The 15,778-nt window shown below is 43.8% G+C and overlaps 1 protein-coding gene across 2 annotated transcripts in view; it reads right to left on the bottom strand.

The window, feature by feature from the left end:
• Positions 1-407: 407 nt before the first annotated feature.
• Positions 408-15,778, bottom strand: part of LOC309344552 (uncharacterized protein) — a 131,242-nt gene continuing 115,871 nt past the window's right edge. Inside the window, exon 3 of one of the 2 annotated variants that reach the window (XM_081867054.1) lies at positions 408-895. In XM_081867054.1, coding sequence (XP_081723180.1) covers positions 891-895 — 5 coding nt within the window. In that variant the 3' untranslated portion in view covers positions 408-890. Of the gene's footprint in view, positions 896-7,329; positions 7,399-15,778 lie in introns of those variants that run through there. The other variant, XR_014157759.1, reaches the window with a different exon arrangement.

The raw sequence follows: 15,778 nt of genomic DNA, 5'->3' as shown, positions 1-15,778 counted from the left end.
CACCATTGTTGTTTAGTTGTTTAGTCGTGTCCAGCTCTTCGTGACCCCCTGGACCAGAGCATGCCAGGCACTCCTGTCTTCCACTGCCTCCCACAGTTTGGTCAGACTCATGCTGGTAGCTTTGAGAACACTGTCCAACAATCTCGTCCTCTGTCGTCCCCTTCCCCTTGTGCCCTCCATCTTTCCCAACATCAGGGTCTTTTCCAGGGAGTCTTCTCTTCTCATGAGGTGGCCAAAGTATTGGAGCCTCAGCTTCATGATCTGTCCTTCCAGTGAGCACTCAGGGCTGATTTCCTTAAGAATAGATAGGTTTGATCTTCTCTTCTTGCAGTCCATGGGACTTTCAAGAGTCTCCTCCAGCACCATAATTCAAAAGCATCAATTCTTCAGTGATCAGCCTTCTTTATGGTCCAGCTCTCACTTCCATACATGACAGCTGGGAAAACCATAGCTTTAACTATACGGGCCTTTGTTGGCAAGGTGATGTCTCTAGGTATGTTTTCCTTGTTTCCCCATGACTCCTCCTCTGTTCTTATGACCTCCCATTTCATGTGTGTCTCCGAAAGTGCTGTCGGTGCTGTCTCCCTCTCTCTACCATTGTGTGAAAGGCAGAAATGCAGTTTAAAATGCACTTGTATCCAGTCTTTAAATCCTATCAGTGACCATACAGGAAAGTGGATTTACAATCAAAATTTTCAGCTGTCTTGCATTTATTGTATCACCTGTGGGAAGGGCCTCCTGCATCTCAGCAGTGAAGACATTCCATAGCACTTGTGAAAAAGCTCACCTCTGTGCTACCACAAGCCAATCGTCTTCAGACCATGGCAAGACTAAGCTGGTTCCATTAACACAGACCTGATTCTGGTGCAGTGCATGGCATTGGCAACATTTTATCCTGGGAAAGAAAAACTTGTGAACTGGGGAAATGTTCATATACTGAAGCAAGAGAAGATTCATAAGTGATAAGTAACACATTTTAGAATGCACGTGAGATGTCTGCCCTCATTTTCTAACTCAGTGGGATCAAAACAACACACTCATGTTGACTACTGCCTTGGAAATTAGGTACTGATCTTTATCTGACTCTGAAGTGAAGATTTCCAATTCTCCCCCCCCCCCAAAAAAAAATGATGTAAAACAAAGCTTACCTGAAAGGGGATCTGGAGCTGTACTCTAAAATCCTGATTATGGAAAATGAATGGGGAGTGGTGTGTTAAAAATAGAACATTATTTTCCTCTGATACCTGTACAATTGAATCTGTGGGATTTGTTTAACACTGCTCGACAACTGGAGGCTATGAAAATTTGTTCCATCTACATGCAATATTTTTTAATTGCTGCATATGATGGATACACAGTAGCTGAACAGAAGAATATCAGTTTCCACTAGCAATGCACCCCATCAGAGAGCTGTGAGGTTGATCCCAGACTGTACAATAAAGCATTTCTATATTGCCTGAGCCTGAGATGGTGATTGTTGCTCTCTGCTATTTGGTACATTTCATTCAAAGCTTGCAAGATAATTGCATCTGCTTTGCTGTTTCAGTCTGAAAATGAGGGTAGGGGAAGAGTTACTGCAGCTCCAGATGTGGCATTGCTTTTCTTCTAACCATTCAGGAGAGAGAGAGAGAGAGAGAGAGAGAGAGAGAGAATCCAAAAAGCCTGGTTGTTATGGCAACAGCATCTCTGAAACTGACCCTGTGTCGTGGGCGGCAACTTCCTAGCTGAGAAGATGAACTGAAGCCTAGTGACTATATTAGGTGCTGTTGTCAGAAGTCTATTGGTGAAGGAGATAACTCATTCAGTTTCACAGAGTTTGCTGAATTAGTTCAAAACTGTCTGAACTGTGGGAATTGGACTCTCATTCCCATTTGCAGAAGATGAAGAAGACAGGCCTGGGTCGTTTGATGCTTTAATTAGTTCTCTTTTCCCCCTCCTATAAAAAACTATGCAACACATTCTCTTTTAAAGTTTAAAGAACAAACAATATTTTCTTAGTGTATTTGCAGTTGCAGATTAAAATATATACAATGCAGGTGAATGTTTCTTAAATTGCTAATGTGTCCCACATAGACTAACTATGAGGCAGACAGCAGCACAACACATCTGCTGCTCTAGTAAGACTGTTCTACTAACTGCCATAACTATACCGACTGAAAATAACTGCCACAGAGTGTATGATGTCATAGAGCTCTACAGCTCTTGCAATTAATCTTTTACATATGCATGAACTACACCTTAAAGGAGGGAGGGAGGGAGGGAGGGAGGGAGGGAGGGAGGGAGGGAGTTGAGAGAGAGAGAGAGAGAGAGAGAGAGAGAGAGAGAGAGAGAGAGAAAGAGAGAGAGAGAGAGAGAGATGGATGGATCTATTATTTCAAATTTTCAGGTTCTGTGGGGGGAAATGGTGCAGTTAGGTAATTTTAGACTTTATTGTCTTATGTTGAGGACTCTTCAGATGGTGTAAAGCATGGGTACGCAAACTAAGGCCCAGGGCCCGGATCCGACCCAATTGCCTTCTAAACACGGCCCACAGACGGTCCAGGAATCAGCGTGTTTTTACATGAGTAGAATGTGCCCTTTTATTTAAAATGGATCCCTGGGTTATTTGTGTGGCCTGCCTGGTGTTTTTACATGAGTAGAATGTGTCCTTTTATTTAAAATGCATCTCTGGGATATTTGTGGGGCATAGAAATTTGTTCATTTTCTCCCCCCAAAAATATAGTCCGGCCCCCCACAAGGTCTGAGGGACAGTGGACCAGCCCCCTGTTGAAAAAGTTTGCTAACCCCTGGTGTAAAGGAACAGCACTTCCGCTTTTGCCAAAACTGCCCTAGGTTCAAGCCAGGTGTAAATGCATTTGACAGTCTACCACCACCTCCCCTTTAGCGCAAGGCAGAGAGGAGTTTCCAGGGCTACAGTGGTACCTCGGGTTAAGTACTTAATTCGTTCTGGAGGTCCATTTTTAACCTGAAACTGTTCTTAACCTGAAGCACCACTTTAGCTAATGGGGCCTCCTGTTGCTGCCACGCCACCGGAGCACAATTTCTGTTCTCATCCTGAAGCAAAGTTCTTAACCCGAGGTACTATTTCTAGGTTAGTGGAGTCTGTAACCTGAAGCGTATGTAACCCAAGGTAAAAGCTAAAGGGACCCCTGACCATTGGGTCCAGTCGTGGCTCTGGGGTTGCGGCGCTCATCTCGCTTAATTGGCCGATGGAGCCAGCGTACAGCTTCCAGGTCATGTGGCCAGCATGACTAAGCTGCTTCTGGCGAACCAGAGCAGTGCACGAAAATGCTGTTTACCTTCCCGCTGGAGCGGTACCTATTTATCTACTTGGACTGTGACGTGCTTTCGAACTGCTAGGTTGGCAGGAGCAGGGACCAAGCAACGGGAGCTCACCCCGTCACAGGGATCGAACCACCGACCTTCTGATCGGCAAGTCCTAGACTCTGTGGTTTAACCCACAGCGCCACCCACGTCCTGTAACCCGAGGTAACCCGAGGTACCACTGTATAAACCAGGATTATTTTGCCTGGGAGGAGGGAGCAACCCCAAACACCTCCCCATCTCCACAAAAGCAGCACAGCTTGCTTTTCTTGTGAATCCCTTTAGTCTCTGCGGGTAGCCTGAAGCCGACAGATCTAGGCACATGTGAGGAACATAGTCCCTTGAGCCTGTCGCAGAACATAATCTCAAGCCAAGACAAAGCCAAATTAGAGAAATGCTATTAAGAATAAGACTAAGAGGCACAAAGAGGAAAAACAGATTGCTACTACAAGAAAACCAAATGTTAAGAATCTAGCTAGCCTGTGGAAGACTAGCCGTGAACATAAGAACATAGGATCTAGTCCAAAATCCTGTTCTCATAGTCACCAACCAGATGCCTGTGGGAAACCTACAAGCAGGCGCAAAGCACAAGAGGACTCTTCCGTTCCTGTGGTTTCCTGCAACTGGCATTCAGAAGCATTACTGCATCCGAACATGGAGGCAGAGCATAGCTATCAGCCGTTGATAGCCTTATCCGCCGTGAATTTTTCAGATTTCCCCCTCGTCCTTAAATGTAAGCGAAGTTTTCTCTCTCCATAATTAAGCATAACTCTTCGTCTGTGTGGTGGACATGCAGTTTAATCAAACCTTTCTGGAAGAATGTTTTCACAGAAAACAGCTCAGCAATTCAGCAAACTATGCTAGGTACTCCACAGCTTGCTTTTATTAATAATTTTTCACAGAGACTAGAAAGATCTTCAACACAAGGAACTGTTCGCCTTCCTCTTGCTGGCAGTGAGACAACTCATAGCCCCCAACTGGAAAGATCTGCACAATTTACAAATTCACAACTGGGGGCAGAAAGTGCGGACAGTCGCATTGATGGAGAAACTTAGGAAACAGGTGAGAACATTTAAAGGACAAGTCAGATGAAAACTTTATTGAAACCGAGGACTTCCGGGTTAGCGCGAACGGCTAATGGCGGATTCCCTCCGAGCTCCGGAGGGAATCGGCTCTACTGAGGACGGGTCTTGCCGTGCCGGCGACACGGGGACCCTCAGAAACCGCAGGCGCGGAAGCCTGCGGACTTGGTGACTCGGTGGGCACCTTAAGCGCCCTCCCCGACCCACGAAGAGCCTTTTTAAAGGCTGCGGAGAGGGTACAGAGAGTGGCGTGGTGCTGAGAGTAGACCGCTACCTCAGTGGAGTGAAGCCGCAAGCCATGGCCGGAGAGCGCTGACTTTCTTCCCAAAATTTGGACTGGATAACAAAGGACCCGTGAGTAGTGGAATTTGGACTTTAAAAATTTTATCCTGTGAATTCGGCACGATCGGGGGATGTGTTAAAGGGAAGTCTGCACCCCCTCTACTTATAGACGATTTAAAGCAAGGAACGGAGAATTAAGGCGGAATGAATACTGTTTTGATGATTTAAAAGTTTTCCACAAATTTGATAGAAGAAGATTTTGTGCTGGAGAGAAAGGGAATTTTGGAACTTTGTGTGTAATCCCCCCCAAAAACCCGGGAGTGTCCTATTTGGGTGCCGGAGGAAGAAGTGAAAGGAGTTTGACAGCTGTCAAAGAAGCTGTCAAACGGGCGGACAAAGTAAAGAATTTTGCTATTTAACAACTCTTGGAATTAAAGCTGATACATTTGGACTGAGGCGATTGGAAACAAAGTATTGATAATAACAAAGTAACAGATTATTGGAAAAGGACTACTAAATAACTGAAAGCCCCCTAGGGGGAATTAGTGACATTACAATGGCTGCAGAGGGAAAATTACTGGCGGAGATAGAAAAAATGTTTTTTCTCGTGGGAATCCTGCAGGAGCAGAGTATGGCTCTGAGTAAAGTTTTTATGACCTTGAATTCTGAAACAAACAACTCTGCTGAATGCACAAAGGAGACGCATGATAAAAACTCTGCAGCTGAGCAGGAAGAGATGCCTTTGGAATTGACAGAGAAGAAAGAAGGAGTTCAGACACTACAAGTGGAAAATATCAACCAGGAATCTGCATTGTTAGAATATGAGCAAGAAGACCTTTGGATTACAAACCTGCAAAAGATGAGAAAGAAGAAGAGAGAAGTCCCTGGAGCACTTGGAACATTAAAACTAAAAAGAATAAAGCAACATGATTGGGACTTTCCTCTTGAGTATGGAAAACTAGATGGTCTTTCGCAGCAAACACTCTTTAACATTCTGGATGAAAGAAAATATGATGTGACTCTGACTGAACTCCTTCGGGGTCTTAGGACCAACAAAGAGGACTACCAACATAGTTGGCAGAGAGGGACTGACAGAGAATCAGACGCCTCGGACGTGAGGAATCCGGGCTAAGAACTATTTTTTGTTTGTTTTTTTTTTGGACATTTGTCTGGGAAGGGACAGAAACCGGGGCGGGGGGGGAGAGAATAGAACTATAAAATGTTATGTTTTGTTTTACTTGGTCAATGTGACCTATAATTAATATAATAAAGGGAAAATTTGTGGAGGGGAAGCTAGATCGACCTTAAAAAAAAAAAAGAAATTAATGATTATAAGAGAATTGGATAAGTTGAATATAGATAAACAAAAAGAATTTAATTTTTAAAAACAATATGAATATCTTTAAGAGGTTAGGTAAGAACTTGCTGAATTAATTTTGGAACTGGGATGTAAGAGGAGGGGGTGGGGGGAAGTCAATGAAAGTGGGTAAAGAAAATTAGGGTATGTAATTGTATTTGTGTGTTTGTGTGTTCTTGTCTTTGTGTGTGTGTTTGTTGTTATAAAATGTAAAAACCCAATAAAAATTATTAAAAAAAAAGAAAACTTTATTGAAACCGGATGTCCGCTTATAACAGACATGAAGAAATATATTGGCATCCACTGTCTGACACATCTACAACTATGGAGCAATGTATTTCATCAAACTTAGGTTCACCTGTGGGGAGAGACTTACAATTTTGTTGTTGTTGTTGTTGTTGTTGTTGTTGTTGTTGTTGTTGTTGTTGTTGTTTTGTGTATTGATGCTGGAAAATCAAAATCAAAACATTTCTTTTTAAAAAAAATAATCCATTTGTCGTGCATTTGTCATCCACATTATCCCTATGCAGTGCCTGATGCCATCGCTGTGACATGATGCTGCTATTAATACTGTGCAACCTGGGAATCTAGAGAGGACTGACATCTCTTGCTCTTCCCTGACAACTGGCAAGAATAGCATCCCTGTATACCTTTTCTGAATTTTGCATCTGGTCTAACACTTGGCCCAGATTTATTCTCAGTGAAACGTAGCGCAGTGCTGCAGTTGTTTTGAAATCTTTGGAACAAAATGGCATTCCACATAACCACTTTTTGATGTGAAGAGTTATAGTTGTGAAGCCTCGTCCACACATCCCGCTCCTTCCACCTCTAGGAAACCAGCTTTTTAGTGCCAGTGGGGTTTTCTACAGATTGACATTTGCTCCAATTCAGCACTAAAGAGTGGGTTTTCCCAGGGAAAGAAGCAAGGCAGATGGGGACAAGTGGAAGTATAGATAATCCCTAAGCAAAGGAAAATGAAACTTGTTGTTGTTTAGTCGTTTAGTCGTGTCCGACTTTTCGTGACCCCATGGACCAGAGCACGGCAGGCACCCCTGTCTTCCACTGCCTCCCGCAGTTTGGTCCGACTCATGTTGGTAGCTTCGAGAACACTGTCCAACCATCTTGTCCTCTGTCGTCCCCTTCTCCTTGTGCCCTCAATCTTCCCCAACATCAGGGTCTTTTCCAGGGAGTCTTCTCTTCTCATGAGGTGGCCAAAGTATTGGAGCCTCAGCTTCAGGATCTTTTCTTCCAGTGAGCACTCAGGGCTGATTTCCTTAAGAATGGATAGGTTTGAACTTCTTGCAGTCCATGGGACTCTCAAGAGTCTCCTCCAGCACCATAATTCAAATGACACTAGAAAATGGCAAATGAAGAAAATGACATTAGTAGAAACTTAGGCTGCACACCATACATTGAAAGCACATGACTTCCCCCAAAGCATCCTGAGAACTGCAGTTTCCTGGGAACTGTAGCTTTGTTGAAGTTGAAGTTCTCAGGATCCTTGGGGCAGGCGCCATGTGCTTCAAATGTGCTTTAAATGTACAGTGCGTCCGTGGCCTTAAACCTGGGGTATCCATGTTTCTTGCATATACTGTAATGAGATTTTCTTGGTTTCGTGCAGTTGGGATGTCTTGGTAACCCACACAGCAAGAGATTAATTCTGCAGGAGAGGCCCTTCCCTTAGCACTGCCCATTTCTTTATATGTTTTCTTTTCTACCCCAAAGCAATTTTGCTTCGTGGCTTCTGAGATGACTGAGAAGGGCTGTTAACAAAAAGGAGCCCTATTAGCCAAGACACCCTCCTGGAGGTGTTTGGGAAGAGATATTAGGCTGCTGTCAAAACCAAGCACTGATCCCGGAACCCAGGGTTGATTCTGCCTGACATCTGCTTTCATTCGAGGTACTGCCATGCATATTAGATTCCATCAAAAGCCATTTTGCCATCTAGTTGTGCCATTTCCTGGGACGCATGTTGCTGGAGGGGGTCTCCGGGGTCTGTCCAGTGGAGATGGCCCCAATCGCCACCCCAGAGGCTCTGGGGAGAGGAACTGGTCGTAGCAGAGAGCACCAGAAGATCTGCTTTATCTCCGTCCATACACCCACTTGGCCTTGTCCACCACCTTCTTCTGTGTAAGCCAGCATTATTTTCAATGTTCACTCGGTGGCACTAATGACCCTACAATCAAAACCCATGGAGCAGAAATATCCATAATGAATTAGTCCCTAATATCACAATGACTCATGTAAACATAAAGTTGCATCCAACTACATTAGACTCAGAGTAGACTCACTGAAATCAATGAACCTCAGTTAGTCATGTTCATTAGCTTCAATGGGTCTACTCTGAGCAGGACCAGCATCAGTTACAACTCATAAAAAATAAAATGTTGAGAAAATCCAAATATTAGATTCAGAATATAGGTCATAATCTAGAGAACCGAGTGATTCATTCCATATACACACCCGGAGGTGCCTTTGGCACTTCTTTTCCACAGCAATGTGCTTGTCCTGCTTTCAAGCTACTTTTGAAGTATGGGTGAAATTCAAAAGTGGCACAAAGGAAGCCGTTCAAAGGCTGAAAGCCTTGGCAGATCTAAGAGGCACGTTGAATTGTGGCCATGGTGGTCCAACAAACACTGAGATTTCAGGATACTGACTTCATAGATGTAAAGAAGCAAATGGAGTATTGCAAACTCTTAAATTCTGTGAGTGTGATCCAGTGGGTGGACACTGGATGGGTTGTAAACACACAGGCTGAAATCTTTGCTTTGCAGTGGACTTCCTAGATAGTCCTGAGTCGTATTTCAGCCTCTGCCCCCCATATCTTAAAATTAACAGAACTGATGGAAAGACAATCAAGCTAACGTAACGTACCTTGCAAATTAAAAATTCCATATACCTAATGTTTGTGCTGAGGCACATAACCAGTCCTGGAGACGGCATTTAGATCAGCTTTTTCACAACAGGTGAAGCACAGTCTGTGGACAGTCATGGGTGCAAGCAGGCATGAATGCAGGGATTGATGTTCTGACCCATAGGTCCAACGGAGGAGAGTGGTTGGGCATGGGTATACCAAGGAAGGATGCCAACAATGCCAGAGTGATCAGTTCTAGTGCTTTATTAAAGAAAGGTGTGGACTTATAGTCTGCCAGGTCTCCTAGCCGTTACACATGTGGGAAGGACACCACAGCAAGGAGATGGCTTGTCTGCACCCAAGCAAACATTCATATGTTCTTTCTACACAAAGCAGCATGTGCCACTTTGTCTAGGATTTCCCATCACTTCACCTGCCCAGATGAGGGCATAGATGGCAAATGCCCAAATCTTATAGATAGTTCCCCTTTCTGGGCTCAGAGCTGAGCACCCAAAGCCCACAGATAAGGATAGCATCAAACCATGCCAATTAGCCAATATCAATGCAAGTGAATATAAACATATATGAGCTCATTGCTACAACAACTACCAGTTAATTGTGGGGTCCTCCGGACTACCAAGATGACGTTTGCAGAGCTTCTGGAACTGTTCACCTTTGATTCAACACAGTGGACCAGAACAGCTGGATAAGATTTCAAAAGTTAGGGGCATTTTGAAAACAGAGAAATTTCCATGGGTGTGTGAAGTAGGGGGAGGAAAGTGACAGCCAGTAACAGTCTAAAAACAATTTATTTCAAAAAAAAAAAAATGACAACTCAAATAAACAATTTATCATCACCATCATCATCACCATCATCAAAATTGATGACTGGTTACATATAGTAGTCAATTTATGGCAGAGAAATAAAACAGCAAAACCATATCTATCTATCTATCTATCTATCTATCATCTATCTATCTATCTATCTATCTATCTATCTATCTATCATCTATCTATCTATCTATCTATCTATCTATCATCTATCTATCATCTATCATCTATCATCTATCATCTATCATCTATCATCTATCTATCTCTATCTATCTCTATCTATCTCTATCTATCTATCTCTATCTATCTATCTATCTATCTATCTATCTATCTATCTATCATCTATCTATCATCTATCATCTATCATCTATCATCTATCATCTATCATCTATCTCTATCTATCTATCTATCTATCTATCTATCTATCTATCTATCTATATCTATCTATCATCTATCTATCTATCTATCTATCTATCTATCTATCTATCTATCTATCTTTGAAGAGCAGGAGGAAGTAGAAGAAGCGACTGGGGAAGAAAGGGAACATGACCTTTTCCAGTTCTGCTTTATGAGGTTCAGAGTAATGCATAAGTTGCTTACTCTGCCCCAAATTGCATCGCTGACATTCCCGGCTAATCAGCCCCATCTGTAAGAAGCAAACACGCCACCCTTATGGTGGCATTTGAGCAGAGATGCTTTCTACCCCTCTTAGAGGCCCACATCTCTGAGCAAGGCTACAGTGACTCTTGTACCCTTGCAAAGCCTTGCTGCTCACTGTGTGCTGACCACATTCTCAAAAGAGTCTCCAAAAGATCTTATTTTTTATTAAGTATGCGCATGTGGAGAGATAGTAGCCTTGCAGAAGCCAAGGCACCTATGTGAGCTGACTTAGTTTTAAGCCAGTTCTAAGTATGGAATCTGATTTATGGGGGGCAAGAGCTGCCAGGGATGCTGCCGACAAGGATGAAAGGGCACTAGCAATGTTTTTATGCTGGAGATTTAGAACTGGAATATTTCAGGGAAAGGATACTAAAATAGAGGGGAATTGTTGCTGCCAATTTGGCGTGGTCAAGTAAGGGGCCTAGAGCTGGTATTCAAAAGATAAAAAAAGAGAAATGGGAGAAATCCAATGCTGGTTTTAGATGACTCTCCAAATCCAAAACAAGCCTTCAGCCCTAGTCAGGAAGCAGGCAATCTCAGCCTATGGGTGGCAATTAAAATACCTCCCTGTCTTCACCTGTAGCCTGGGATTGGAAGTGATTTTGATAGGCATTTCATTCATTCCTAGACATTTGTTTTCAAGGCAGCTGATATGTGTTCAAACCATATGTGCTGCACTCAGAATGTCTTTTCGGTCTTTGATCACCATTGCTTCACTGAAGTTGGTTTGGTTCAGTCAACAATGCCAGTGAGAAGGTTTTGAGTTTTGGGTTGCAAAGCCACAGATTTATGGAGGTGTTTGCAAAAGTGGCTACCTTCACTCTCGGTTCTCCATTTGCCAAATGGGAATTAAAAATATTCACATTGTCCTCATTTTTCATAATACTGATGTCCTGCATCTGTGTTGTTCTTATTTCATTTAGATAATTTCTATGCCTATTTCTGGTAGGATTGGTGTGAAGCACTCAAACCGTCTCGCCCTGGTGAGCAGTCTGGCTGCTGAATTCTGCACCAGCTGCAATCTCCAAACCATCTTCAGGAGCAGCCCTACGTATAATGCATTGCAGTAATCTAACCTAGAAGGTACCAGAGCATATACAACAGATGTTAGGCTATCCCTGTCCAGATGCTGATAGAAGGCACTCTGCGCCAAGTGTTAGCCTCAAGTGACAGCAAAGGATCCAGAAGTACACCAAAGTTATGTGACCATTCATTCAGAGGGAGTGTAACCCTATCCAGAGCAGGCCACCTCCCAACCATCTGATCTAGGGAACTGCCCACTAACAGTGACTCAGGACTCAGCTATACAGTTGAAAATAAAACATTTTAAGTGCGTTGTAAAGTGCATTATACAAATGTGACACTAGATGGCGATGGTGAGCTATGGCAAATGCAATACATTTTTCAAAACGTTTTTTAAAAAGGCATTTTCACAGCATTTTTTATATGTGTCTAGATTCCACCTCAGTCTTATCTGGATTGAGACAGCAAAGTATGCCTTCTTTGTCACCTTCACAGCCACTGAGAATGCTTGATAATGAGCCCTCATCAGAGTTCAGTTGCATTTATCAGGAGTTTTCCTCCACTTGTATTCAAGCCATCTTCCAGCTTGTTTCATTGAACTTGGAGTATACCAAGGAGCCAAGCAGGCTCTATGAAGATGATGGTGACTCAAATCAACTTGGAAACACAACAGAGATACAGTCGTACCTCCGCTTACGTATCCCTCCGGTTACATAAACTTCGGGATATGTAAGCGGCAAAGCCAGAAGTATATTTCCAGGTTTTTGCCATGCGTGTGTGCACAGAAGCGGTCTCTCAGGTTGCACAAACCTCGGGATCCGGCCAGACCTCCAGAATGAATCCCGTCCGCAACCGGAGGTACCACTGTATTGAAAACTAATTACAGTGGTACCTCGGGTTAAGTACTTAATTCGTTCCGGAGGTCCGTTCTTAACCTGAAACTGTTCTTAACCTGAAGCACCACTTTAGCTAATGGGGCCTACAGCTGCCGCTGTGCCGCCGGAGCACGATTTCTGTTCTCATCCTGAAGCAAAAGTCTTAACCCGAGATACGATTTCTGGGTTAGCGGAGTCTGTAACCTGAAGCGTCTGTAACCTGAAGCGTATGTAACCCGAGGTACCACTGTACAATAAACACAATCAGTAAGGACCTAAAAAATCAAATACATCTATATAAACAAAAGACAGGTCTAGCAGCTTCCTTCAAAACAACAGCACAGAAAAACAGAGCAACCATCCTTTATCTCAGAACCCTGCGGCCCCAATAAAGCTCTGCAGGATGGAGCAGAAGTGACATGATCCCTCTATCTATTTTCTTCTTCATCTGGCAGTCATAGCCTGGACAAGCTTTGGATGGCGAAGCTGAAAGTAGCCTGAGGAATGGGGCCTTCATATCAACTCATGTCACATTTTTGGAAACCTAAAGACCTACCGGGAAGAAGAGAGAGAGCTTGAGAATTCAAACCACATCAAGCTCGTGGGCACACAGAACCCTCAAGAACCTGGCCTGAAACCCAACGCTTCTGATAAGTGAAAGCTAATTTAAAAATGTTTAAAAAGTGTCCAAATGGATCTGGAGCAGGTACCAAGAGCCTTGGAGATAAGGAACTCTGATATATAAGTCCCTCATTTACACACACACACACACACACACACACACACACACACGGCTGGCCCCTCCTGGTTTTCTTTTCTCTCATTCCTTCTCTGCACTAAGAAATAAATTGTCTGCATCTGTCAAGTCCGATCCTCTCAGCGTTTTAATAAGAGGCAGCAGAGGACCAAGACGGGGATTGAAATGGATCTCCGAGTCATGATGAGGCACAGATATTCCTCACTGCACCCTGCCCAGGCTGCCCTGTCATAAATCATTGTTTGTCAAATCCAATAAATCTTTGAACACACACACATGCCCAAATGACACCGCCTCCTCGGATCTCCAAAGAGCTTTGGGCTTCCAAAGAGATGAAGGAGAGAGGAAGAAATGTTGTGCATGGCAAAACCAAGAAAAGGCTTTTCACTCATTCTTCCGTCACTCCTACACCTTTCAAATCCACCACATGCTGAGGCAAGTGCCCTGAGGTGTGTTGGGGGGGGGCAGAATGGCGGTCTGCATGCGCCCATGTGAATGCAGGCAAAAGAGGGAGCGGAGCGTAGGGGCCAGAGATTTCACTGCTTGAAATCTCTTTAGATTTAAAGCACTCTTACGAAAGCGCCACCCCCAGTTCACCAAGGAATCTATGTGCATGTGGAGTGCCTATAATTCATACAGGCCAACGCACTGTGGGAAAGGGAAGGCTGCTAGGTCAAAAACACAAGACTACAGGATGGTGTGCCACAAGACTCCGCAGAGTTTTCTACACAGCCTTGAAGCATCTTACATTAGGGGCAATCTGTTAAAAATAAGAAAAGCAAAAACCCTTGCCATTTACAATGCCACTGTCCTCCTTTATTTGCTCTGTATTTGAGAGCTAGCATGTGGGAAATGGCATTTTGTCAGCTTTCAAAATGGCCTCATATATTTATCACCTCACTCATGGGTACTGAGGGAATACGGTTTTAAAGCCACTCAGATGAATGCAGTAACATCTTCACTTTAGTCTCTCTCTCTCTCTCCCCCCCCCCCTCTGAAAAAGTGACGTGTATAGATGCACATGCTGTGTTAGGGTGCAATTTTCTATCTGTATGTGTGTGCACATTAAAAAATACATGTCTGTGGGATTGTATCTGAGTGAAACTGAGTGCATAAATAGCTATATATGAGGAAAGGATTGTGAGTTTTCTGTTGATTTGTGTTGGTGAAGTTTCATGCCTTTAAAAAAAATGCTTTTATGAGTGTAGAATGTGTTATGGCATTATGAATGCCATTGTGAGAGGTTGTGTGTGTGTGTGTGTGTGTGTGCCTACGTCACTGACAGCCTTTATGTTCTCATAATATTCACAGTCACTTCACTGGTTAGAAGATGAAGCAATGCAGCCCCTTTATTTCTCCAGAGTGCTGGCGGGTTTTTTTCCTTGATGCAGTATTAATGAATACTGGTGAAGTAATTATCAGAACCCTCCAGGGGCCTGACTGTGAAAACAAAGTTTCGCATACCAGTTTTGGAAGGCTCCTGTGCTCTTTGCAGACTTTTCCAGGAAAGGAGCTGGTTACGACTGCAAAGAAAGCATTGGAAATGGCAGAGATGTCTGATTTTTCAGCCTGTGAAAACAGACACTCCAGGCTGCAGAAGGCACAAGGATAGGGAGAACACACCAGAGACCCAAATCCAGAATGTTAGCAGAAAGGGCCCTTTCTCCTCAAAGCTTTTTACTCCCTCAGCTGTCTTCAGGATGGCCTGTATCAGAAGTTCCCAGACTATCACCTGGGGAGCAGTGGTCATCCATTAGCTCCATTCAGATGATTCACAGAAAAGTTCCAAAATAGTCCTAAACTTGATTCCCCCTCTCCGCTCCACCCCATCCCAACAATGGAGATAGATGGCCATTTTTAATGTGGGCAGATTTATTGATCAGGCTAGCATGCATGTGATGCACAACACGCACATGACCACATGCACATGCAACACCCGCCCCCAATCTTGAGCACAAGATGGTTCCTCTGAGCCCTTGTGTCTTTGTGTGGCCTTAGGATTCACCTTTGAAGGAGCACAATTAACTTCCAGGCTACTTCTTCTTTTGGCTGCCAAGAGATTCAGCTTGGATAGCTCCATTGGTTAGAGCGTGGTGCTGATAATGCCAAGGTTAGAGGTTCAATCCCCATATGGGACAGCTGCATATTCCTGCATTGCAGGGTGTTGATGATCCTCAGAGTCCCTTCCAACTCTAAAACTCTATGATTCTACCCTTGAAATAGGAACGTGCTGGTTCTTGCAGCTAGGGACATCCATTCCTGACCTGCAGTTCCTGTCCAGATGTTGGGTCCCAGTTCCCATCAGCCCTAGGAAGCATCTCACTGGACAAGAGACAATGGAAGCCATTGCCCAATAACTTACAGAGGTCCACGGGGTCCATTGCCCAACCTTTAAAAATTGTTTTCTCCATAAAGGCATATTTCTGGTCTGACTTGTCCACACGTTCAGGCAGCAAAATGCCTTGGGTTAGCTTTGCACTTGGAGCAGGACTGTGGGGCACAATAAGCAGCAGAATGAGTGGGGGGGGGGAGCTGCATTTTTAAGTAAGTGAAATGCACATTGCCACCTAAAAAGATAGGCCCTGTAAGATCATAGAAGTCTTGAATCTACAATTGCCTAAGTGCCCGATTGCTTGAACATCCCAAATATCAAGTCGCTGAAGATGTCCATTATGCTCATAGCAGCTGCGTCAGACTACAAAGAGCGGAAAGCAGGAGAAAGATCTAACCCAG

Source organism: Podarcis erhardii (genome assembly GCF_964252035.2).
Source record: "Podarcis erhardii genome assembly, chromosome: 1".
In the NCBI taxonomy this organism is placed as follows: domain Eukaryota; kingdom Metazoa; phylum Chordata; class Lepidosauria; order Squamata; family Lacertidae; genus Podarcis; species Podarcis erhardii.
The sequence above is the reverse complement of the archived record's forward strand: the minus strand, read 5'-3'. Positions and strand labels throughout refer to the sequence as shown.